At 44.3% G+C, this 27,743-nt stretch overlaps 1 protein-coding gene across 1 annotated transcript; it reads left to right on the forward strand.

Moving 5' to 3' along the window:
• Positions 1-214: 214 nt before the first annotated feature.
• LOC140830915 (uncharacterized) lies at positions 215-24,950 on the forward strand. Its single transcript, XM_073194494.1, has 10 exons — positions 215-589; positions 1,306-1,391; positions 1,790-1,856; positions 23,051-23,193; positions 23,439-23,487; positions 23,574-23,711; positions 23,845-23,925; positions 24,020-24,196; positions 24,405-24,491; positions 24,573-24,950. The coding sequence occupies exons 1-10, from the start codon at positions 278-280 to the stop codon at positions 24,633-24,635; spliced, it is 1,203 nt and encodes a 400-aa protein (XP_073050595.1). The 5' UTR covers positions 215-277; the 3' UTR covers positions 24,636-24,950.
• The last annotated feature ends 2,793 nt before the right edge of the window (positions 24,951-27,743 follow it).

The following is a 27,743-nucleotide window of genomic DNA, read 5'->3' on the forward strand; positions in this document are numbered from 1 at the left end:
AATATTAGTATTATATAAGGATAAAGTTAAAAAAAAGTTGGTGTCATTTTTAGGTGGTTACTATCGTCTTCTCAATTTTAATAAAATAGAATAGATATTATAAAATAATAGGGAACAGTAGAGAAGCTGAGATAATATAGATAAAATATATATTCACTCTCGTGAATATAGTTAAAAAATATTAGAGGAAGTTGATATCTGAGCTGACGAGAAATTTGAAGCCATTTCTTTGTAAATTCCGCCCTATATAAATTATAAATACAAACTCTGCTGGCTAATGCATGCACTTCTCCACCGCGGCCATCGATTGCCTCTCGGTCTCATTCGCTTCAATCTTTCATTTCTATCCCCAATGAGTTCCTCTATTGTTCTACCTTCTATTTCTTTCAAGAAATCCACTTCTGGAGCTCCGGAATCTTGCAGAAGCTACAGTTCTCTGGGTTTCAGGAATGAAAGTCGGGGGTTTTCTCGCTTGAATTTGGCAAAATCAAGGGTTTTCATGAGCGTAGCCGTCGGATCTCACACCGCTGTTGATGATGCGCTCTTTAGGGACTATAAGCCTTCTTCTGCTTTCCTCTTTCCTGGCCAGGTATGATTTCGATTACATTTTTGGACAATTTATAGGTTTTAATTCAAAATGTGGATCGCGGTTGCCTGTAGCATTGCACATTATTGGGTTTTTATTGGTTAATTTTTATTCTGAAAGCTTGGAAAACTTTATCTTGCTAATTGAATTGTCTTTATTACTTTTTTGTACAATTGATGTTTGATTATGTGGCAAGTGCTAATCGCGGATTGATGTTGAATCTTTATATTTTTTTTTCAATGTTTCTGATCCAATCGCCACTTTTATAGTGGATAAGACAGAACAAGATGTCATGTTTTATTTTTTAATTTCTTATATTTCCCAAGTTTGGAATTTGTTCCTTATAGAATGACTGGCTATTTCTTTTTAGAGTAAATGTTGTGGATAAAATGTTTTTATCCTTGTTGACGTAGGAAATGAAGTCCAGCTTAGTTGTTGACAATAAGGAAATTGGTGCACTTTATGATTCTGATCATTTACTTATAATTTATGAAAGAGTTTGATTCAAATGGGGAAAAAGATTAAGAACGTTTCATCTATTAGAACAGTGGAGTTTACAATTGTCAGTTACTCGGTTTTAAATTTGGAAATGTGCGAGTGTGTGTATTTCCTACTTGTAGATTGAACTCGAAGTTGACACCTAGTAAGATATAATAATTGATCGCATTGACTGTAAGACTATATATATGATTTATTGTATCTATATTTCGTCTTTAAAGGGCGCACAAGCTGTTGGAATGGGCGTGGAGGCTCAGAAAGTGCCTGCTGTGGCTGAACTGTACAAAAGAGCCAATGATATTTTGGGGTATATCCAACTGCATGAGTATAAGAGCTAATTACTTCTGATAGCCCTGCATATCATTCGGAGATCAAAGAATAACAGCTATTTAATCTATCACAGTTTAACATCTTCAGCTCAATCTATTGTCTCTTTCCAACATATCTGCTCTCATCATGAATTTCCATTTGTAAGAGATGCATAGGTGGTAATAATACAGGGTGGATTAAGCATAGCATTCATAGAATTCCTATAATCAGGTCGTGGAATTAATCCATACTCCCAGGCTGTTTGGTTGTGACTTGTGATTAATCCTTTCATTTATGTATTTATAGCACCTTCTTTTTAAAGAGAAATTTCTATTGAATTAGTTGTTTATATGTTGTTTTAGTATACATGTTAATGAACTGTTATACTGTGTCAAGGTTCGACATTTTGGATATTTGCATTAATGGACCAAAGGAAAAGCTTGACAGCACCGTTCTAAGCCAGGTATGCCTCCATTACAGGAATTTTCATGTTTTTCTAACAACCCTATCGCGCATTTTCAAAAAATGCAACATACAATAGAAAAACTCTTCCTGCATTTACAATTCTAAATTATAATGCAATCATGTTGAGTCACTTATTCATCAGAAATTAATGGAAAATGATGCCCTGAAACATTGGGTTTTAGTTGTAAAAGCAAAATGACATTTAATTGACATTTTTGAAAGTAATGTTCTTATTCAGAATCATTTTTCCAAAAATTAGATACATGATATAGTCCCATCTAATGTGATTTTTGAACCCTCTTCGTCTAATCACAGCACCAGTGCACTCTTGGGTGATCATAGATGGTACAATCTGGATGAAATGGATGAGCAGGGTCGGGTGCTCCACCGGATCAAATCAAAAATTTATAGTGTTGTTTAGAAAATTGAACAAGGTAAATGGCTTCCACTGTGACCTGCAAACAATGAAAGGAACTCGTGAATGGGCGCCGGAGGGGTGTCCGGCGTGACCACTCCGATGTTTAAGTCAGCAGGGTTGTCAAGGAAGAAAACTTGAGTAAATATGTATGAATGCTTGCGAATGACGAGATTCTAGATCCTGTAAATGACAATTATACCTGTTATTTATAGGAGGGGAAGCTAGGGTTACCTTGATGCGCGTGCTCACCTACTACTTGTACCCTCGGACGTTGACGGCCTGTCGGGTCCCTTTCTTCCCGATAGCTTCGTGGGTACTCCAAGAATAAGGGACGTTGACTGCATGTCCAGTCCCTTTCTTCTCAATATTTTCGGGGATACGTTCAGGCTAAAGACGTTGACTTCCCGCCCAGTCGCTTTCTTCCCTATAATCTATAAGATCCTCTAAGTAAGTTACTCGGGTATTGAGCCCTCGGCTTTAGCATGAAAGCCCGGTCCCTAGCTGCCCGGGAGGTAAGTAAATACTCGGCTATGCATGAAGTGCCAAGTCGTGTAGGTAATAATCGCCCTCTTGGTTTCTATACGGGCTACCCAATGAAACTTCCTGGGTCATCCATGACCCGGGCCCTTATAGGGGTATCACCACCCATCCCTAAAATAGTCGGGCTAGAGTCTCACTCGCTGTCCCGATTGGTGCGAAATAATTCATGGTGTATGATAGCATCGGAGCCTTCAAATATCCCGCAGAGGAGATGTCACGCCTGGATGATTTGTCTCCCGGACCCGAATGAATTGTTATCCAGCCTCCCTGAATTTCGCATTCGTTACAATGAGATGCACCCAAAATTAATTCCTACTAGAAAACGCTCCACATCTCGAGAAATGGATAAGTCTGACACCTCGACAGCTGTGCACGCCTTTTCACCTCCCGGCACAATTTCCAAAACTTATCTCAATCGTTCAGGCATCTTGAAGATCAACGGTCATTATTAATTTGTTCTTATCATAAATAGTGCCTTACCGATCCGCCATCATACCAGCAAAGTGTTGTTAGAAAGATATAATGGCAGGTGCTAGCGATCCCAGCGTCTCCGATCTGGCGGAAGAGTTCATGAATGCGTCTACGGAGAGACAAAAGACGGAAATAGAAGAGGAGGTCTTTCACAAGATTCTTGCCTTCTGGGAGGCACTGCAGGAGTTACAACTTCTCTACTACTGTGGTGAGGCTAATACTCCCCGGCTGCTGGCGAAATTGGAGAAGTATCGGGAGTACCTACATATTTCCGAGTTGGGGGATCCTTTTGAAGAGGATCACATGTACGAACTGATGCTCCGTAAAGAGAGGAACACTCTCAACGATATCACTGACACCAAGAGCTACGAAGGAAGGGCTACACGAGAAGTGAGACGTTGGATGTATCTGTGGAAAGCCTTCGTAGAGGAGGCATATTTCGATGTAATCCGAAATAATTTCTTTAAATAAAATTATTATCCGAGTTTACTGTCTTTGTACTATTTTATCTGATGCATATCTCACGGGCTGCACAACTCAAATGACAAGATTAACTAATAATAAGTAACAACCGGAGACGTGAGAATTTCGTATTTCTAACAAAAAGGATGCCCGAGCTCCGCATCTCTTGGGTTTCGGAGGGAATACCGGGGCCCCATCTTTCTCAAGTCCTATCGAAAAGACCTAGGGATGCGACATCTCGGGCGTAAAAAACGTTGATTCGTACTGATTAGTGCATTAATGATACACGTCTATTCCACCCAACTATCGCCATCGTTTATCATTTTGAGAAGGATTATTTAGGATACCTTAATTTGTTCGATTCAAGTATATCCGCCGGGCTTAAAAGTAGCATGCCGGGGCGTCGTATCTCCCGGGCTTGCAATAATATGCCGGGGCCTCGAACCTCCCGGTCTTAAGATAAAATGCTGGGGCCTTAAACCTCCCGGATTCAAGAGAAAATGCCGGGGCCTTAAACCTCCCGGACTCAATACAAATGTTACCCCGCTTACCTGGATGTCCCGATTGTTATGATGACAGGTGTCAGCCTTAATTCCTTCCTGGAGACGCTTCGTATTTCGGGAAATGAATAAGTCTGACACGTCGATAATCGCGTATGTCCTTTCTTCTTCTGACGACTAGTACTTTAGTACCTCGATATTCGTAACAATCTCTTCGCCTACCTCAATAATGAATGCTATGTGCTTATAAATACAGGAAGGCAATGGGAGGTAAGAGATAACACCTTCGACATGGCAAGTTCGAGCGAATCTACGGTCTGCAGTGGCATATACGTCCCAGCGCCCAATACCCTACATCCTCATATGGAGGATCTGAGGAGGACCATTGAGGAGTTGGTTCTATCGAAGATGATGTCCACTTGGCATAAGATTCAAGATCTTAATGCCACGCTCCAGGAGGGTTTGGCCTTCACTCGGGCACAAAGAGCGGTGGCGAGGAGGTATAAACGGGAGCTCGAAGTGAACCATGTTGCAGAGCTAGCTACTGATGAAGTCCTGCTTCATGCGATGCTGCTGAAGGAAGGACGTCAACTGGAAAAGATTTCATCCTCTGAGTCCTTTAACATCGCCCAGTCTCCTGAACTAACCCACTGGATCCTCGAGTGGCAGGATGTCGTAGGTGTACTAATAAATGGTGCTAGGCATGAGCGATTCCTTTATGAATAAAATCTGTTTATTTGTTTCTTTTTCTTCTTCGCACGTTAATCAATGATGAACTGAATATAATTCGTAAATCTGCGATTGGATCATCCAGAACAAAAATCTCACCTACTTTAAATAAAGTATTAGAGCTCTGTTTGGAATAAAATGCCGGGGCTTTAAATTTCCCGGACTGAAAATAACGTGCCGGGGTCTTAAACCTCCCGGACTTAAAATAATGTGCCGGGGTCTTAAACCTCCCGGACTTACTCACGTGGTATCAGGATGATATACAACTCATCATTAAAACTTTCACCGAATGAGAGCGTTCCGTATTCCCAGATGTATCAGTCGGGCGCCTTGGTAACCGTCAATGCCCCTTCACCTTCTTAGCACAATTTTCAAGGAATATCCTGACTGCCCACGTGTTTAGATTCGATGGTTTCAATTAACTCCTGCTCTGAAACAACAAAGGAAACGCTTCGACTGGTTGGGACCCTTTGACTTCCCCATACTGAGAGACGCTTGTCTATAAATAAAACGGTAGCAAACCACAAGGTGATTATTAATTCGGTATGTCTAGTTCAAGCGGATCTAGTGCTTGCAGCAGTACTCACGTCTTTGTGACGGATGCCATGCGTCCTCGTCTAGAGGAGCTGAAGAGAAGGCTCGAGCAGCGCGTATGGGTGAAGGTCATGGCTGTGCGGGACAAAGTTCACGATCTAGACTTTACCTACCGTAACGGTCTCGTCCCTACTCGGGCACAAAGAGCAAGAGCGAGGAAGTATGTCCGAGAATTTGCAGTGGCCCGAGTTACAGACTTGGTTACTGATCATGTTCTGCTACATATGATGCTTCGGAAGGAGTGGCATCAGCTGGAGAAGATAAGGACTTATGAGTCTTTTGTTAATCTTTGTATTCACGAGTTAACCAACTGGATAACTGAGTGGCAAGATGAAGTATCTGCAAGAATTAACATTATAACAACTCACCGATGTTCTATGTAGTGAATATTTTTATTGACGTACATTGTCTTTTTACTATCTGCAAACAGACTTCTTTGTCGATTCACGCGTACTAAAACAACAACTACACGATAATCCCTAAAAACTAGGTTCTTCATACTCGAACATAAGATCTTTATAACATACCCATTCAAAACATACCTCCGAGATCCGATACCTTCAAAACTCAGAACATAAAAATGCCGGGGCCTTAAACCTCCCGGGCTCAATTTAAATGCCGGGGCCTTAAACCTCCCGGGCTTAAGATAAAATGCCGGGGCCTTAAACCTCCCGGGCTTAAAATAAAATGCCTGGGCCTTAAACCTCCCGGGCTTAAAGTAAAAATGCCGGGGCCTTAAACTTCCCGGGCTTAAAGTAAGATAACACTTCGTACCCCTAGGTGATTGACGCAGGGTTAAAATGATATGGGCCCTACTGAACAACCGCCACAGTCGATTCGCATTCCGAGTAGATAAGCCATCATGACGCCTCGATCTGCGTAGCCGTCCTTTCATTCTGTCCGTTGTGATTTCTGGGGCGCATCGAGACCGCACACGTGTTTTCAGTCGACGGTCCAGATCGTCCTTTATCCCTTATATATAGCAACCCTAGGGTTTTCCAAAAATCACTTTCAAATCACCATTCTCGGCGAAACCCTTGCAAATTCTTTTCTCGCAATTTCCGGCATTCAAAGTTTCCTTGCTCCGACGATCTTCCACCGCACTTGTAAGTTTTCTCTTTCCATCATGTCTAACTCTACTTCCTCCACCTCCGGGGCTAATGCACGAGGCTCGGCGGGGTATGAATCTACTGCTCTTCGTTCTGATTCGTCTCCTTTTCCCACTTCTCGCCGCCCTTCTACCCATACCGCCAGAAAACCTATAAGCTTGAAACCCCCATCTTCTTCCAGACCCTCTAAACCCTCTTCTTCGGGTCTTTCCCGGATCCCTAAAAAAGACAAGGGAAAAGGCAAGGTCCGGGCTTCCGACCGTCCTTCCACCGAGATCCCAGAGATTCCCTGGTTTTCTTCTCTGCAAAGCTCCTTGCGTCCAGGAGCAGAGGAGGAACTTCGAACCCTAGAGGCCATTCCTTCTTCTTACCCTATTCTCATACCCGAGCCCTCTGACCGGGCTGATCAACCCCCCTCGGGTTATATTACTTTTTTCCGGGACCAGCTTCGAGGTTGCCAAATTCTTTGGTGTACCTATTAATCAATTCCACCCCAATTCTTTCCGGATTATGGCTTCGGTCTTTGTCCTCTTCTGGATGCATGATCTAGTAATGAATTCCAAAGTTTTTCATTACTTTTTTATTTGTAGATTAGGAGATAATGCCTTTTCCCTTTCTGCCCGGCTTAATGCCCGCTTTCTTGATGATATCCCTTCCTCTCAAAAGGGGTGGAAAGGAAGATATTTTTTCATTCGCCTCCCGGGTCCTATTGATTGTCCAACCGGGTTCCTCGCTTCTCTTCCTGCTCAGCCAGAACTTCCCCGGGCATATAAATTTGAGGAATTTTATACCCGAAGCCTTGCCTTGGTAGAGGGTAGAAAGTTTTCTTCCTCCACCCTTATTACCCAAGAGCAACTAGTTACCCATCACTTAAGTGGCCGGGTTGAGGATCCGATTGACCGAGTGAACGATGAAGTTGCTGGATCGGGTCTTCAACCCGGTAATTTTCCTTTATCCATTATGCAATTGCTCTCTTAATTTATATTTGCACTCGTATTTTACCTTCTTCTGCTCTTTATGCAGATTCAATGGAAGAGGCTTTTGCCAAGAAATGGGTAGCCGAAAAGGCAGCCAAGGAGAAGAGGAGGGCAGCCCGGAAGGCTGCTGCCGAAAAGGGAGTTGAGGATGCGGCAGCCAAGGCAAAGAAGACGGCCCGGGTACAATCTGAATCAAAGAGAGCGGCGCCTGAGTCTCGAGAAGAGGAGGAAGATACCCTCCCCCTTCGCCAGAGGCAGCGAAAAATGATGACCATCCCGGTTCTGACTATTAGCGAAGATGACCAAGAGGGGGGTCAAGCTTCCTCTCAAGCGCACCAGTCAGACACACCTCCCCTTGTGCGCTATGACCAGGCGCCCTTTCAAGATTTTTCCCAAGGATCTCTCCAAGAGTCCTTGCAAGGGCCCCTTCCCTCAGCACCTTCTGCTCGGGCTAGTTTCTTTGCTGAAAAAGATTCCCGAGTCAGAGTAAACCTATTCAAGCAGATGCTCCTTCCTGTTGATGAGGCCTTCCTTCAGGGTGTGCCGCCGACCCCTCGGTACCATGAGGGCATGAACATGTTTCTGGCTGTAAGCTTCTTTTCTCCTCTTCTTTCTTTCTCCTCACTTATTATTTTTATTTATTTTGATCTGCCTTCTCTTTTGAGCAGGGTGCTCACATGATGATATCGGCCCACAAAGAGGTGACCTCCTTGACCAATCGACAGGCTCCTCAGCTTCAGGCTATTCAAGAAGCGCACGAGCGCATTCAAGCGGAGCTGGCCCGGTTAAAGGGAGTTTACGCGGAAGAGGTGGCTACCCTTCGGGGTTTTATGGAGTCTGCCCAGGCGGAGCTGGCCAAAGCCCGGGATGAAATAAATGAAGGTCACATCAGGGAGGAAGCTCTCCGAGGACACAATTCGGTTCTTGAAGGTAAGAACCTCTCCCTGATGGACACCATAGAACAACAGATGTCCCGGGCTGAGAAAGCGGAGGTGGCCCTGGCCGAGTTTGAGAGCCAAAAGGAGCAACTGAGGATTTCCTTCCTGGAGTCCTCAGAATTCAAGGCAGCAGTTGAGGATCGAGCCTATCCTCTCTTTAAGACCGGCTTCAACAGATGTCGCCAACAATTTAAAGAAGCCGGGCTTATACCTGAGGATAAGGCAAACTTCCCAGACTTCGGGCTAGCCATTGCATCCCTTGCAGGAGCCGGGGCGGGAGACAATGAAGATACATCCGAAGAGGAGGAAGGGGAAGGCAAACCTGGAGAGGAGGAAGAGCAGGAGAAGTCTGTAGAGGGGGGGAAGAAGAAAAACCTGGAGAGAAAGAAGCAGAGCAAACAGAGAAGCCGACAGAGGAGGAGAAAAAGCCAGAAATCAGCCCTGTTGATATAGAATAGGCTTGTAATCTTTTTATTTTTAAGTTCACTCTCTGCCTTCGGGCTTCGTAGTAATGCAATATTTTCTTTCCTTTTATCCTTCTTTGCAATATTTATAAAAATTCAGCATTCGATCCTTATATGATCAGGATATTCTTGTTCTAACAAATCTCACAGTTTTCCAAGTGTTGAGAACTAACTAAGATACCAAATTATGTGAGCGGTTATTAGCCTTCCGCACTTTAAATGGATATCTGTGATGTAAATGCCTGGAACGAACGGACACTTAACAGGATGTAGTGCCCTGGGTTTATGAAGAGCTAAGGTGCGGAACCTTAGGCCGGGGAACAGGTCCCGGGACTTTGGAATGGTCGAGGTACGGAGCCCCGAGCCAGGGAGTAGTACCCTGGGCTTATGTAAGACTAAGGTGCGGAACCTTAGGCCGGGGAACAGGTCCCGGGACTTTCGAATGGTCGAGGTACGGAGCCCCGAGCCAGGGAGTAGTACCCTGGGCTTATGTAAGACTAAGGTGCGGAACCTTAGGCCAGGGAACAGGTCCCGGGACTTTGGAATGGTCGAGGTACGGAGCCCCGAGCCAGGGAGTAGTACCCTGGGCTTATGTAAGACTAAGGTGCGGAACCTTAGGCCGGGGAACAGGTCCCGGGACTTTGGAATGGTCGAGGTACGGAGCCCCGAGCCAGGGAGTAGTACCCTGGGCTTATGTAAGACTAAGGTGCGGAACCTTAGGCCGGGGAACAGGTCCCGGGACTTTGGAATGGTCGAGGTACGGAGCCCCGAGCCAGGGAGTAGTACCCTGGGCTTATGTCTCCTCAGTTTTCCGCATTATCACTTATAGTAGGCAAAAGTATGAGGAAAGCGATCCTTTATTATTTCTTCAAAGTGAAAATTACATCTGTACATTGGCTAAGCATAATATTTCTTCAAATGAAGTACATTCCAAGGTCTCTTAAGAAGTTTACCCTGAGCATCTTCCAGGTAAAAAGATCCTGAACTAACTCTCCTAATGATTTTGTAAGGCCCCTCCCATCGAGCTTCGAGCTTGCCCACGTCCCCAGCTGGATTAACCTTCTTCATAACCAAGTCCCCTATCTGCAAGTCTCGAACTCGGACCTTTTTGTTGTAGGATTTCATGACCCGGTTTCGATATGCTTCCATCCGGATCATGGCTTGATCCCTCTTTTCTTCTAATAGATCCAGTTCCAATGCACGGCTATCCTCATTGTTGCTCGGGTAAGATTCTACCCGGGCAGATGTTTGACCGATCTCAACAGGAAGGATGGCCTCAGATCCATATACCAGGCTGAACGGAGTTTCTTGAGTAGGTGCCCGGGGAGTAGTCCTGTATGCCCATAGTACACTAGACAATTCTTCTACCCAGTCCTTTCCTTTGCCTTGTAATCTGGTCTTTAAAGCCTGCACAATGATTCTGTTTACAACTTCTGTCTGCCCATTGGCCTGAGGGTATGCAACAGAAGTGAAGGACTGGGTGATCTTCATTTCCCGGCACCAAGATGTTATTTCCTTTCCTTGAAACTGTCTCCCATTATCCGAGATCAATCGCCGGGGTATGCCGAAGCGACATACTATATTCTTCCATAAGAATTTTAAAACCTCTTGCTCGGTGATTTTAGCCAAGGGCTCGGCTTCCACCCAATTAGAGAAATAATCCACAGCCACCAACAAGAATTTTTTCTGAGCCCGAGCAACCGGAAATGGACCGACTATATCCATACCCCATTGATCAAAAGGACAAGATGCCCAAATAGGAGGCTTCATAGGAGTGGATGGGCTGTGTTGAAAGTTTGAATAATGCTGACAGCCTTCACAAGTCCGGACCACTCGAGCCGAATCATGGTGAAGAGTCGGCCACCAGAACCCGGCTAGCATCGCTTTCCGAGCTAAAGATGTTCCCCCCAAATGCTCACCACAGCATCCTTCATGAATCTCTTGAAGAACATAAATCACTTCCTTCCCGCTCAAACACTTCAATAATGGTCCCTGGAATGATCTCCTGTATAAGATATTATTTAAGAGAACAAACATGGGGGCTTGTCTTTTTATTTTCTGTGCTCGAGCTTTCTCCTAGGGCAATTCATTGTCCCGGATGAATTTGATCAGAGGGGTCATCCAAGAATCCTCGGGTATTGTCAACATTTCCTTTTCTTCAATAGTTAAAACTACTCGGGAAACAAACAAAACCTCCCGGGTGCTGTCTTCCGACAAAGAAGTAGCCATTTTTGCTAGGGAATCAGCCTCTCCATTTTCTTCTCGGGGTATCTGTTCGATGCTCCAATCCACAAATACGACTGCCTGGGCTTTGATGAGATGCAAATATTTGAGCATTTTGTCGTCCTTGACCTCATACACGCCCTTGATCTGCTGAGTAATCAACTGTGAATCGGAATACAATATAATCCTGGCCGCTCCAATTTCTCGGGCAGCTCGGATGCCGGCTAGAACAGCCTCATATTCTGCTTCATTATTTGTTACCCGGGAATCAATTTTGACTGCCAATTTAATCTTCTCTCCCGATGGGGAGATTATCACGACTCCGACTCCACATCCAACCAGGCAAGAAGCCCCATCTACAAACACCCTCCATCTCTCTTCCTCAGCAGGTTGAATCATCTCAGATAGGAAATCGGATAAAGCCTGCGCTTTTATGGCCACTCGGGGCTTATACTCAATATCGTATTCCCCCAATTCCACATTCCATTTGATCATCCGCCCGGATACTTCAGAGTGAGTCATAATTCTTCCAAGCGGGCTGTCAGTAAGAACGATAATAGGATGTGATAGAAAATAAGGCCGCAATTTCCGGGCAGTCACAACTAAAGCCAGGGCCATCTTCTCCACTTCACTATACCGCAGCTCGGGACCTCTTAGAGCGTGACTGACATAATAGACAGGCTTTTGATCCGAGCCTTCTTCCTTTATTAAGACAGAGCTGACAGCATATTCAGTAGTGGATAAATAGACAAACAACTTATCCCCGGGCTCAGGCTTTACCAGAACTGGGAGCTCGGCCAGATGCTTTTTAAGATCTTGGAAAGCCTGCTCGCACTTGTCATCCCATCCGAACTTTTGGGCTTTTCTGAGAACCTGAAAGAAAGGATAACTTCTGTGGGCTGACCGAGATATAAACCGAGATAGAGAGGCAATCCTCCCGGTCAGCTTCTGCACTTCTTTGACAGATCGGGGAGAAGGCATACATAAGACGGACTTCACTTTTTCTTGGTTGACCTCGATTCCCGGCTCCGTCACTATAAAGCCCAAGAACTTACTACTCTTGACTCCGAAAATACATTTAGCAGGATTGAGCTTGACTCCATAAGATGTCAAAGTGGTAAAGGTTTCTTCCAAATCAGCAATAAAATCCATCACCTCCTTTGATTTTCCTAGAATATCATCCACATAAACCTTCAGATTCCTTCCCAGCTGCTTCTCAAAGACTTTATCCATTAAACGCTGATATGTGGCCCCTGCATTTTTTAACCCGAAAGGCATCACAACATAACAAAATGTACCTCCCGAGGTGATAAAGCTGGCCTTTTCTTGATCATTTCTTGCTAAAGGAATTTGATGATATCCCTGATAGGCATCCATGAAACTGAGCAGTTCGAAGCCTGAGGTGGAATCCACCAACTGATCAATCCAGGGCAATGGGTAATGATCTTTTGGACAGGCTTTATTGAGGTCCCGGAAATCAACACACATCCTCCATTTCCCGGCGGCTTTGGGTACCAGCACCACATTCGAGAGCCAGGTAGGAAATTGTATCTCCTGGATGTGGCCGGCTTGCAGCAACTCTTTCACCTGTTCATCAATAACTTTGTCTTTCTCGGGACCAAAGTGTCTCTTCTTCTGTTTGATCGGGTGAGCTCCCGGGAGAATGTTTAATTGATGCTCAGATATCAGGGGTGAAATCCCTGTTAGTTCCTGCTGGGACCAGGCAAACACATGAATATTAGTCTTTAAACATTTAAGTAAACTGACCCGGGTGGATATATCGAGGTCTCGGGCCACCCGGATCTGTTGGCCTGGTCCTATCTCCACAGCTTCCTGCTCTTCCTCTGCCACAAAGTGGACTTCTCTTTTCTCCACTCCGCCCTTCCAAATTTCCTCCACCCTGGCTTTCTTCCCCTCCTTTCTCGACTTGCCTTGATCTGCCCGGATACCTTCCACATAACATTTTCGGGAAGAGGGTTGATCTCCACGAACTTCTCCCACCTGGCTACCCACTGGAAATTTGATCTTTTGATGATAAGTAGATGCTACTGCCCTCAATTCATTCATGGCCGGCCTCCCCAGAATGATATTGTAAGATGATGGGGAGTCCACCACTGTGAAGGTGGTCATGACCGTTTTCTTGATGTCCCGGGAGCCTAGAGTGAGCGGCAGAACAATTTCTCCCTCCGGATAAACCGCATGTCCAGCAAAACCAAAAAGGGCAGTCTCCACAACTTCCAACTTAAACCCTTGCAAATCCATCTGCACTAAGGCATCTTTGAAAATCACATTGACTGAACTGCCGGAATCCACAAAGACTCTCAGAATGTCGTAATTGGCCACCCGGGCTTGGATAACCAAAGTATCATTGTGGGGCATGTTTATTCCCTTTAGGTCTTCCGGGCCAAAGCTGATCACGGCCTCGTTCCTCCTAGATCCTTCCACCTCCAGACACTCCCGCCTACTTCTTGATTTCCTGGCCCGATTTGAATCCCCATCGGTAGATCCTCCCGATATCATCTTAATCAGTCCAGCAGCAGGGGACGAAGGGCTCCTCTTCTCGGGTTCTGGCTCCCTCTTCCTACCCATATCGTTTCTCGGGTTGTTTCTTGAGTCTACTCGAGCATTAGGTACTGGTGGCCGGGAGGTCCAAGGTGGACCTCTCGACCTCTTGGTGTACTGGTCGTGCCCCTGATTGGTGGGTGGGACATAACTTCTTTTCAAAACTTTACAATTCTCGGTGCTATGCTGACACACACCATGCCTGGTGCAAAATCCATTTTTCTCGGGTTGGGACAGCTGATGACTGGGAACCGGATCCCTACTGCATTCCTGCACTTCTCTTTCACGGATAATTTTCAGAGGCACATGCGGGGAAAAGTGCCCTGGATTACCCCGCCGTGGTCCTCTCTCCTCGGGCTTAGGTGCCCGGTCCCCTCTTTCCTTCCTGATGGCTTCCCTCTTTTGTTTCTGGGCTTCCTCCATGTTGATATACTTCTCTGCCCGAGACAGCAAATCCTTAAAGTCTTCAGGCACTTTTTTCGTTAATGACTTGAAAAACTCAGTCTCTTTTAAGCCTTGAGTGAAGGCAGTAGTTTTTGTCTCTGCAGCACAAGTAGGCACATCCAAAGCCACTTTGTTAAACCTCTTGATATACATCCTCAAACTTTCCTCCGGGCCCTGTCTCACCTCGAACAAACTGAAAGCAGTTTTCTTATACTTCTTACTGCTGCTGAAATGGTGTAAGAAGGCTTTCTGAAAATCCTCAAATGATTTAATACTCAATGGAGCCAACCCATCAAACCATCTCTGAGCTGAGTCCACCAGCGTAGTCAAAAACACTTTACACTTGATCCTATCGGTGTAACAGTGCAGCATAGCCATATTCTCGAACCTGGCCAAGTGTTCTTCCGGGTCCTCGTTTCCATCATACGCCCTTACTTTAGCAGATTTAAAGTTTCCAGGAAGAGGTTCCCGGATAATTGCCTCGGCAAACGGCGTCCCTTGACAGACGCTCGAGAAGTTCCACGATTTTCCAGCTGTCCTTCCAAGACTTTCATTTTCTGTTTTAACTCCAACATCTCCTCGACTATCGTTGGTGACTTAGATCCAGCAGAGGATTCCTCCACTTCTCCCCTCTTCTCCTCCTCCTTCAATTCCTGCTGCTGCTCCTGCTCTTTTTCTGGTTCCTTCTCGAGTGGTATATCATGGTGGGAAGCTTCCCGCCTAGCCATAGCTTTCTCTACGGCTTCATTAATACGCTTATCCAACTCCGCTGGAGTCATAGTAATAAGATCAGGGGGAGCATCCTCTTGTCTTGAATGATTTGCGTCGGCTCCTTGAACCCGGGAATTATTCTGGTTAGTCTTCCTCGTGTGAGCCATATCAACGCCTTAGTCTCAATTTCTCACAGACGGCGCCAATGATACAATCCGGATGAAATGGATGAGCAGGGTCGGGTGCTCCACCGGATCAAATCAAAAATTTATAGTGTTGTTTAGAAAATTGAACAAGGTAAATGGCTTCCACTGTGACCTGCAAACAATGAAAGGAACTCGTGAATGGGCGCCGGAGGGGTGTCCGGCGTGACCACTCCGATGCTTAAGTCAGCAGGGTTGTCAAGGAAGAAAACTTGAGTAAATATGTATGAATGCTTGCGAATGAAGAGATTCTAGACCCTGTAAATGACAATTATACCTGTTATTTATAGGAGGGGAAGCTAGGGTTACCTTGATGCGCGTGCTCACCTACTACTTGTACCCTCGGACGTTGACGGCCTGTCGGGTCCCTTTCTTCCCGATAGCTTCGTGGGTACTCCAAGAATAAGGGACGTTGACTGCATGTCCAGTCCCTTTCTTCTCAATATTTTCGGGGATACGTTCAGGCTAAAGACGTTGACTTCCCGCCCAGTCGCTTTCTTCCCTATAATCTATAAGATCCTCTAAGTAAGTTACTCGGGTATTGAGCCCTCCGCTTTAGCATGAAAGCCCGGTCCCTAGCTGCCCGGGAGGTAAGTAAATACCCGGCTATGCATGAAGTGCCCAGTCGTGTAGGTAATAATCGCCCTCTTGGTTTCTATACGGGCTACCCAATGAAACTTCCTGGGTCATCCATGACCCGGGCCCTTATAGGGGTATCACCACCCATCCCTAAAATAGTCGGGCTAGAGTCTCACTCGCTGTCCCGATTGGTGCGAAATAATTCATGGTGTATGATAGCATCGGAGCCTTCAAATATCCCGCAGAGGAGATGTCACGCCTGGATGATTTGTCTCCCGGACCCGAATGAATTGTTATCCAGCCTCCCTGAATTTCGCATTCGTTACAATGAGATGCACCCAAAATTAATTCCTACTAGAAAACGCTCCAAAATTAATTCTTCTTCCCCCCCCTCTACAGACTTCTCCTGCTCTTCCTCCTCTCCAGGTTTGCCTTCCCCTTCCTCCTCTTCGGATGTATCTTCATTGTCTCCCGCCCCGGCTCCTGCAAGGGATGCAATGGCTAGCCCGAAGTCTGGGAAGTTTGCCTTATCCTCAGGTATAAGCCCGGCTTCTTTAAATTGTTGGCGACATCTGTTGAAGCCGGTCTTAAAGAGAGGATAGGCTCGATCCTCAACTGCTGCCTTGAATTCTGAGGACTCCAGGAAGGAAATCCTCAGTTGCTCCTTTTGGCTCTCAAACTCGGCCAGGGCCACCTCCGCTTTCTCAGCCCGGGACATCTGTTGTTCTATGGTGTCCATCAGGGAGAGGTTCTTACCTTCAAGAACCGAATTGTGTCCTCGGAGAGCTTCCTCCCTGATGTGACCTTCATTTATTTCATCCCGGGCTTTGGCCAGCTCCGCCTGGGCAGACTCCATAGAACCCCGAAGGGTAGCCACCTCTTCCGCGTAAACTCCCTTTAACCGGGCCAGCACCGCTTGAATGCGCTCGTGCGCTTCTTGAATAGCCTGAAGCTGAGGAGCCTGTCGATTGGTCAAGGAGGTCACCTCTTCGTGGGCCGATATCATCATGTGAGCACCCTGCTCAAAAGAGAAGGCAGATCAAAATAAATAAAAATAATAAGTGAGGAGAAAGAAAGAAGAGGAGAAAAGAAGCTTACAGCCAGAAGCATGTTCACGCCCTCCTGGTACCGAGGGGTCGGCGGCACACCCTGGAGGAAGGCCTCATCAACAGGAAGGAGCATCTGCTTGAATAGGTTTACTCTGACTCGGGAATCTTTTTCAGCAAAGAAACTAGCCCGAGCAGAAGGTGCTGAGGGGAGGGGCCCTTGCAAGGACTTTTGGAGAGATCCTTGGGAAAAATCTTGAAAGGGCGCCTGGTCATAGCGCAGAAGGGGAGGTGTGTCTGACTGGTGCGCTTGAGAGGAAGCTTGACCCCCCTCTTGGTCATCTTCGCTAATAGTCAGAACCGGGATGGTCATCATTTTTCGCTGCCTCTGGCGAAGGGGGAGGGTATCTTCCTCCTCTTCTCGCGACTCAGGCGCCGCTCTCTTTGATTCAGATTGTACCCGGGCCGTCTTCTTTGCCTTGGCTGCCGCATCCTCAACTCCCTTTTCGGCAGCAGCCTTCCGGGCTGCCCTCCTCTTCTCCTTGGCTGCCTTTTCGGCTGCTTATTTCTTGGCAAAAGCCTCTTCCATTGAATCTGCATAAAGAGCAGAAGAAGGTAAAATACGAGTGCAAATATAAAGTAAGAGAGCAATTGCATAATGGATAAAGGAAAATTACCGGGTTGAAGACCCGATCCAGCAACTTCATCGATCACTCGGTCAATCGGATCCTCAACCCGGCCACTTAAGTGTTGGGTAACTAGTTGCTCTTGGGTAATAAGGGTGGAGGAAGAAAACTTTCTACCCTCTACCAAGGCAAGGCTTCGGGTATAAAATTCTTCAAATTTATATGCCCGGGGAAGTTCTGGCTGAGCAGGAAGAGAAGCGAGGAACCCGGTTGGACAATCAATAGGACCCGGGAGGCGAATGAAAAAATATCTTCCTTTCCACCCCTTTTGAGAGGAAGGGATATCATCAAGAAAGCGGGCATTAAGCCGGGCAGAAAGGGAAAAGGCATTATCTCCTAATCTACAAATAAAAAAGTAATGAAAAACTTTGGAATTCATTACTAGATCATGCATCCGGAAGAGGACAAAGACCGAAGCCATGATCCGGAAAGAATTGGGGTGGAATTGATTAATAGGTACACCAAAGAATTTGGCAACCTCGATATAGAATGGGGAGATAGGGAATCGGAGACCATTTCGAAGCTGGTCCCGGAAAAAAGTAATATAACCCGAGGGGGGTTGATCAGCCCGGTCAGAGGGCTCGGGTATGAGAATAGGGTAAGAAGAAGGAATGGCCCCTAGGGTTCGAAGTTCCTCCTCTGCTCCTGGACGCAAGGAGCTTTGCAGAGAAGAAAACCAGGGAATCTCTGGGATCTCGGTGGAAGGACGGTCGGAAGCCCGGACCTTGCCTTTTCCCTTGTCTTTTTTAGGGATCCGGGAAAGACCCGAAGAAGAGGGTTTAGAGGGTCTGGAAGAAGATGGGGGCTTATAGGTTTTCTGGCGGTATGGGTAGAAGGGCGGCGAGAAGTGGGAGAAGGAGACGAATCAGAACGAAGAGCAGTAGATTCATACCCCGCCGAGCCTCGTGCATTAGCCCCGGAGGTGGAGGAAGTAGAGTTAGACATGATGGAAAGAGAAAACTTACAAGTGCGGTGGAAGATCGTCGGAGCAAGGAAACTTTGAATGCCGGAAATTGCGAGAAAAGAATTTGCAAGGGCTTCGCCGAGAATGGTGATTTGAAAGTGATTTTTGGAAAACCCTAGGGTTGCTATATATAAGGGATGAAGGACGATCTGGACCGTCGACTGAAAACACGTGTGCGGTCTCGATGCGCCCCAGAAATCACAACGGACAGAATGAAAGGGCGGCTACGCAGATCGAGGCGTCATGATGGCTTATCTACTCGAAATGCGAATCGACTGTGGCGGTTGTTCAGTAGGGCCCATATCATTTTAACCCAGCGTCAATCACCTAGGGGTACGAAGTGTTATCTTACTTTAAGCCCGGGAGGTTTAAGGCCCCGGCATTTTTACTTTAAGCCCGGGAGGTTTAAGGCCACGGCATTTTATTTTAAGCCCGGGAGGTTTAAGGCCCCGGCATTTTATCTTAAGCCCGGGAGGTTTAAGGCCCCGGCATTTATATTGAGCCCGGGAGGTTTAAGGCCCCGGCATTTTTATGTTCTGAGTTTTGAAGGTATCGGATCTCGGAGGTATGTTTTGAATGGGTATTTTATAAAGATCTTATGTTCGAGTATGAAGAACCTAGTTTTTAGGGATTATCATGTAGTTGTTGTTTTAGTATGCGTGAATCGACAAAGAAGTCTGTTTGCAGATAGTAAAAAGACAATGTACGTCAATAAAAATATTCACTACATAGAACATCGGCGAGTTGTTATAATGTTAATTCTTGCAGATACTTCATCTTGCCACTCAGTTATCCAGTTGGTTAACTCGTGAATACAAAGATTGACAAAAGACTCATAAGTCCTTATCTTCTCCAGCTGATGCCACTCCTTCCGAAGCATCATATGTAGCAGAACATGATCAATAACCAAGTCTGTAACTCGGGCCACTGCAAATTCTCGGACATACTTCCTCTCTCTTGCTCTTTGTGCCCGAGTAGGGACGAGACCGTTACGGTAGGTAAAGTCTAGATCGTGAACTTTGTCCCGCACAGCCATGACCTTCACCCATACGCGCTGCTCGAGCCTTCTCTTCAGCTCCTCTAGACGAGGACGCATGACATCCGTCACCAAGACGTGAGTACTGCTGCAAGCACTAGATCCGCTTGAACTAGACATACCGAATTAATAATCACCTTGTGGTTTGCTACCGTTTTATTTATAGACAAGCTTCTCTCAGTATGGGAAAGTCAAAGGGTCCCAACCAGTCGAAGCGTTTCCTTTGTTGTTTCAGAGCAGGAGTTAATTGAAACCATCGAATCTAAACACGTGGGCAGTCAGGATATTCCTTGAAAATTGTGCTAAGAAGGTGAAGGGGCATTGACGGTTACCAAGGCGCCCGACTGATACATCTGGGAATACGGAACGCTCTCATTCGGTGAAAGTTTTAATGATGAGTTGTATATCATCCTGATACCACGTGAGTAAGTCCGGGAGGTTTAAGACCCCGGCACATTATTTTAAGTCCGGGAGGTTTAAGACCCCGGCACGTTATTTTCAGTCCGGGAAATTTAAAGCCCTGGCATTTTATTCCAAACAGAGCTCTAATACTTTATTTAAAGTAGGTGAGATTTTTGTTCTGGATGATCCAATCGCAGATTTACGAATTATATTCGGTTCATCATTGATTAATGTGCGAAGAAGAAAATGAAACAAATAAACAGATTTTATTCATAAAGGAATCGCTCATGCCTAGCACCAATTATTAGTCACCTACGACATCCTGCCACTCGTGGATCCAGTGGGTTAGTTCAGGAGACTGGGCGATGTTAAAGGACTCAGAGGATGAAATCTTTTCCAGTTGACGCCCTTCCTTCAGCAGCATCGCATGAAGCAGGACTTCATCAGTAGCTAGCTCTGCAACATGGTTCACTTCGAGCTCCCGTTTATACCTCCTCGCCACCGCTCTTTGTGCCCGAGTGAAGGCCAAACCCTCCTGGAGCGTGGCATTAAGATCTTGAATCTTATGCCAAGTGGACATCACCTTCGATAGGACCAACTCCTCAATGGTCCTCCTCAGATCCTCCATATGAGGATGTAGGGTATTGGGCGCTGGGACGTATATGCCACTGCAGACCGTAGATTCGCTCGAACTTGCCATGTCGAAGGTGTTATCTCTTACCTCCCATTGCCTTCCTGTATTTATAAGCACATAGCATTCATTATTGAGGTAGGCGAAGAGATTGTTACGAATATCGAGGTACTAAAGTACTAGTCGTCAGAAGAAGAAAGGACATACGCGATTATCGAGGTGTCAGACTTATTCATTTCCCGAAATACGAAGCGTCTCCAGGAAGGAATTAAGGCTGACACCTGTCATCATAACATTCGGGACATCCAGGTAAGCGGGGTAACATTTGTATTGAGTCCGGGAGGTTTAAGGCCCCGGCATTTTCTCTTGAATCCGGGAGGTTTAAGGCCCCAGCATTTTATCTTAAGACCGGGAGGTTCGAGGCCCCGGCATATTATTGCAAGCCCAGGAGATACGACGCCCCGGCATGCTACTTTTAAGCCCGGCGGATATACTTGAATCGAACAAATGAAGGTATCCTAAATAATCCTTCTCAAAATGATAAACGATGGCGATAGTTGGGTGGAATAGACGTGTGTCATTAATGCACTAATCAGTACGAATCAACGTTTTTTACGCCCGAGGTGTCGCATCCCTAGGTCTTTTCGATAAGACTTGAGAAAGATGGGGCCCCGGTATTCCCTCCGAAACCCGAGAGATGCGGAGCTCGGGCATCTTTTTTGTTAGAAATACGAAATCCTCACGTCTCCGGTTGTTACTTATTATTAGTTAATCTTGTCATTTGAGTTGTGCAGCCCGTGAGATATGCATCAGATAAAATAGTACAAAGACAGTAAACTCGGATAATAATTTTATTTAAAGAAATTATTTCGGATTACATCGAAATATGCCTCCTCTACGAAGGCTTTCCACAGATACATCCAACGTCTCACTTCTCGTGTAGCCCTTCCTTCGTAGCTCTTGGTGTCAGTGATATCGTTGAGAGTGTTCCTCTCTTTACGGAGCATCAGTTCGTACATGTGATCCTCTTCAAAAGGATCCCTCAACTCGGAAATATGTAGGTACTCCCGATACTTCTCCAATTTCGCCAGCAGCCGGGGAGTATTAGCCTCACCACAGTAATAGAGAAGTTGTAACTCCTGCAGTGCCTCCCAGAAGGCAAGAATCTTGTGAAAGACCTCCTCTTCTATTTCCGTCTTTTGTCTCTCCGTAGACGCATTCATGAACTCTTCCGCCAGATCGGGACGCTGGGATCGCTAGCACCTGCCATTATATCTTTCTAACAACACTTTGCTGGTATGATGGCGGATCGGTAAGGCACTATTTATGATAAGAACAAATTAATAATGACCGTTGATCTTCAAGATGCCTGAACGGTTGAGATAAGTTTTGGAAATTGTGCCGGGAGGTGAAAAGGCGTGCACAGCTGTCGAGGTGTCAGACTTATCCATTTCTCGAGATGTGGAGCGTTTTCTAGTAGGAATTAATTTTGGGTGCATCTCATTGTAACGAATGCGAAATTCAGGGAGGCTGGATAACAATTCATTCGGGTCCGGGAGACAAATCATCCAGGCGTGACATCTCCTCTGCGGGATATTTGAAGGCTCCGATGCTATCATACACCATGAATTATTTCGCACCAATCGGGACAGCGAGTGAGACTCTAGCCCGACTATTTTAGGGATGGGTGATGATACCCCTATAAGGGTCCGGGTCATGGATGACCCAGGAAGTTTCATTGGGTAGCCCGTATAGAAACCAAGAGGGCGATTATTACCTACACGACTGGGCACTTCATGCATAGCCGGGTATTTACTTACCTCCCGGGCAGCTAGGGACCGGGCTTTCATGCTAAAGCGGAGGGCTCAATACCCGAGTAACTTACTTAGAGGATCTTATAGATTATAGGGAAGAAAGCGACTGGGCGGGAAGTCAACGTCTTTAGCCTGAACGTATCTCCGAAAATATTGAGAAGAAAGGGACTGGACATGCAGTCAACGTCCCTTATTCTTGGAGTACCCACGAAGCTATCGGGAAGAAAGGGACCCGACAGGCCGTCAACGTCCGAGGGTACAAGTAGTAGGTGAGCACGCGCATCAAGGTAACCCTAGCTTCCCCTCCTATAAATAACAGGTATAATTGTCATTTACAGGGTCTAGAATCTCTTCATTCGCAAGCATTCATACATATTTACTCAAGTTTTCTTCCTTGACAACCCTGCTGACTTAAGCATCGGAGTGGTCACGCCGGACACCCCTCCGGCGCCCATTCACGAGTTCCTTTCATTGTTTGCAGGTCACAGTGGAAGCCATTTACCTTGTTCAATTTTCTAAACAACACTATAAATTTTTGATTTGATCCGGTGGAGCACCCGACCCTGCTCATCCATTTCATCCGGATTGTATCAATAGATATTTTGCTTTACTTGTCTAGCTGTGGACATAATTCTGGTTATATAAAAGTTAAGTTATAACTTACTTATTTTTTGTAATCATTTCCTCAGCCAGCTATCTATGTGACAAGTTTAGCTGCAGTTGAGGTGCTCCGAGCTCGTCACGGTGGGCAGCAAATAATTGACTCTGTGGACGTGACATGTGGATTGAGTTTGGGAGAATACACTGCTCTTGCGTTTGCTGGGGCTTTCAGGTGCAATTTCTGAGGGAATGTTATGTTATAGCTCGAATTTGTGATGATTGCATTGTGAATACAAGCCTTGGATTGGGTTTCATATACTTTGTGGCAGCATGCACTAATGGATTTTTATCTGAGAGCTGAAAGTATAAAACTATATTCTTTTTAAAAAAATCTTCATTCCAGAAAAGAAAAAATCATGCGCATTAACTTGTGACCAAGTTCAAGTTTATTTCTGATGGTTTGTTTTCATGATGCAGCTTCGAGGATGGGCTGAAACTGGTTAAATTAAGGGGTGAAACCATGCAGGTACTTCTAAACCTATCCCATTAATGTATATGTTAACAAATGTATTAAAGAACTCTCTGAAATGCTATTTCTTTTGCTATCATCAGGATGCTTCTGATGCTGCTAAAAGTGCAATGGTTAGTATTATTGGTCTAGACTCTGCAAAGGTGCAAGAGCTTTGTGATGCTGCCAATGAGGGAGTAGATGAAGCAAGCAAAGTTCAAATCGCAAATTTCTTGTGCACTGTAAGTTCGTATCCTTTTTTGGATCTCCAATAAGACTGCATATATTTGGCTATAATTTCAGCCAGTTACTTTTTCTTAATTTGATCCTGTAGAATGTATTACATTGATCGATTAAGATGTATTGTCTTCATAGGGAAATTATGCTGTCTCTGGAGGACTTAAAGGAATTGAAGCTGTGGAAAAGAAAGCAAAATCATTCAAGGCTAGAATGACGGTAAATTCTTTCTTTTATTGCCTCTTGACATATTTTTTCTTTAGATAATAATTTTAGTCTTTCGATGTCTAACCACATAATTTTGCCTTAACAGGTTCGGTTAGCTGTAGCTGGTGCTTTCCACACTAGTTTTATGGAACCAGCTGTATCAAGACTAGAAGCTGCTTTGGCGTCTACAGAAATTCGAATTCCCAGAATACCAGTTATATCTAATGTTGACGCAGAACCACATGCGGATCCCGAAACTATCAAGAAAATACTTGCTCGTCAGGTAAACTGGCAACTTCAGAGATGGACCAAGCCCTTCTCAGTGAACAATTTTGTTTATTTTATTGAGAAGTGATGCAGCTCGTCCCTCGCCTTCCCCACTCCTCACATGCACAAAAGTATAAGATTGGTTTTGCACCTCTGGATATTGTTCTGTTGAGCCTAAGAGCTATGGATTCTATCCTAATCATTCCTTTACTCTGCAACTTCAGGTGACTAATCCAGTTCAATGGGAGACGACAATGAAGACTCTATTAAGCAGAGGGTTGGCAAAGAGCTATGAATTAGGTCCTGGAAAGGTACGAGTCATTACCATGAAGAATTTTCGAAGTGCTAAAAAGCTCTTGATTTCTTCTGAGACATTTGTCCATAATGAGCAGGTTATAGCTGGTATCGTGAAAAGGATGGATAAAGGTGCTTCCATTGAGAATATTAGTGCCTAATGGCATGCTGATGTTATGTATCTTGGGTCTCTACGATCAATTTCTTCTTGGCCGAAATGCTTTGGTCGAGCATCAGTTCTACTTCTTTTGCGTGTATAACGTTGCCTGTTGTAGTTATGGAAGTTAATTTTGAGCCTGAGTTTTGTTTAGCCACAAAAGAGTAGTTTGTAGAGACTTTGTTGCGGTCTTGGTTCTTAGCGAGCACGTGTTCACGACTATTGTTTTACTTTGATCGTATTATCAACTTTACTGACAGTCAATTTATTGGAGAAATCTATATCCTATTGCAACTTGGATTGCAAAAATGTTACAGTACTCTTTCTGTTACAAGAATTAGATATCCAGATGAAACAATTGGACACCCAGAGTTTCTATGCAGACTTTTGGATGATGCAAGAAATTTGACAATTCATTGTAAAAGATTAAAAATCGTAATCACTTTCATCATTTGTGAAAATATATCTTTATGAAGATGGTAAAAATGGTAACACTACATTTGATCATCAAGAACCACATCACGGCACTTGATTGGATGGCGAACCATTCTGAAATAGTGTCATGTACGCTCTCGTTTGCTAACGATTCCAGCAATGAAATTTCCTACTTTTTCGCTACAATCCTCCTGCACATGATGGCCTGCCTTAAAAAACTACAGCAATGCAGCATGGCTTTAAACGTTATGTGCAGAGTAAAAAAATATTCCAATGCCATAAATTCCTTGATAATAGGTTGAATATGATTCAAGATTTCAGTTGAAACTATTTTTTCCAGATCATTTGCACGACTGAGTATGAGTTGTATGATGATAGTTATTTTGTGAACGTAAATGAGTCGTTGGATAAGCTAAGATCGTTAAAAAAATGAGTTTTCTACTCATTTACAATCGCTAAAATAATTTGAACGAGCTACGTGACAAACATAATTATTTCTCCATTACTAATTTGAGTGAATGAGAAATTAATTGAGTTCGAATTTTATCGAGTGAAAAGATTGAATCGAAAGAATTACGAGCTACGTGACAAACATAATTATTTCTCGATTACTAATTTGAGTGAATGGAAATTAACTGAGTTCTAATTTTATCGAGTAAAAAGATTGAATCGAAAGAATTATATATATATATATATATATATATGTGTGTGTGTGTATATATATATATATATATATATATATATATATATATATATATATATTATATTCAGAGCCATGTTATAAGTTCAGTATCAAGATAGTCCACTCCGCCTCTCCGTCGATCTGTGTCTACTATATGACCAAACTCATTGGATATTCTGCCAAAAGTACAAAATCAAACGAAAATCACAGCCTGATATAATCAACTTTGGCATTTGGTGCAATCCATCCCTTTTTCTAACATACATCTCAGTCGTCCGATCATGTCTATACATCTTCCTGTACAAAATAACATATACAGATTCGAGCAATCTGTCAATCACAATCATATCACCTCACAATTGTGAAAATATTGCGATAGTTTCATCACAAAATCCATAGAAATGTACTTCCATTTCTATTCAGGAATCGATAATTTATGTAACCAATCTCCTGGTTTGTATCTTTCTGTCTTCCTCTGTCAACGATTCAGACATTTCAGTACAAATTCTGCTACAACTGATCTTATATGTTTATATCAAAACTATCTTTTCGAATTATCATACCTTTTTTGCTACCAGAAAGAACACTGAATCGATTATTGTGCGCTGCTGACAAACATCTGTCATTTCAGATTCGAATTATTCGACACAAACAAGTCGGTTATCCACATATAGGGACAGTATTACCTACCTGATATTCTGATTGACACCCTATTCTGACTATCGAAATCAAGTTCTAAACATTCTGAACATTCTGATCAAACTTCTGAACTGCTTTATTTCTCGAAATCAGCTCTGGTTCAATCTGTACAGTACCAATCATCAACTGTCCACTATCTGTTTCTGATATTCATTCAGAACAACCGATAATTCAAAGCAAATTCAGAACATCAGTCATCGATAATAGCAAGTTAAACTCATAAAACTGCAAATATCTGACACTGACGTATATCTCGACCAACTGATTACGGCTTCCCTGTACTTAGATCAACAGATATATCTTCTTCAGATGTAACAAGCCCTGAATACTATCGGTCTCAGTCAAGATTCACAATTCAACAGTTTTTGTGTGCAACTTTCCAGTTTTCAGAATATTCCATGCAATACTCACCTATCTAACAAATCAGTCATCTCCTTCGAATATACCAGAATATCGTAGATCAACTAATCAGAGAATCAACAAAATATTCTGAACACAGAGTTTATCAACTCGCAACCATAACTGATACATCCCAAAGAGGAACAATCAATCAGATGTAACTCTCGACTAGTAAATCTTCTATCTGATATTTCAACTCCATCCGTGTTGTTCTGTATAGAGTTCTAAAAATAAGAACAGTACCTGGTATCGAATCAAGGCTGAAATCAATTTCCCTGATATAAGGAAATCTGGCATCTCACTCTGGAAAACTATAGCAATGCTCCTGCTATTGGCAAATCAGCTCCGTATATTATTCATTCTTCGGCCATTTCAGGTTCGAATCTTACCATCTCCTGGCAAGAATCTACAATAGCTCTGTACTTGATCAGCATAACAATATCCATCATGCAGTCAGAATCAGACAACACCAGTACAATACAAGCTACAATACAATCTAACTCGATCTCATTCTCATCCTACTACAGAATACGATGTATCACAAAATTCATTGATATTAATCTTTCCTCCAAAAGAAAGAAATTAATACTACAGTACATACAGATCCAATAAATCAAGCATATATCAATGCAAGTCTTTCAGAAATCAGGTGTAGGATGTACGAGTATCTCTCAATACATATACAGAATGAGTACCTGTCACTATATCATCAAGTGCATTCTGGATCTGTTCCTCGGTCACTACCACTAGACGTTTATGCTCCCGGGACTCTTCGGGAACCTTTCAGTGGACATACTCTTGCGAAATGTCCTGATTGTTTGCAGATACGGTAACTACCAAATACTCCTTGGCATTGCTCAATGGGATGTCTCCCTCCGCAGGTGCTGCAGTACACTC

Source organism: Primulina eburnea, chromosome 4, assembly GCF_022965805.1.
Source record: "Primulina eburnea isolate SZY01 chromosome 4, ASM2296580v1, whole genome shotgun sequence".
Taxonomy (NCBI): domain Eukaryota; kingdom Viridiplantae; phylum Streptophyta; class Magnoliopsida; order Lamiales; family Gesneriaceae; genus Primulina; species Primulina eburnea.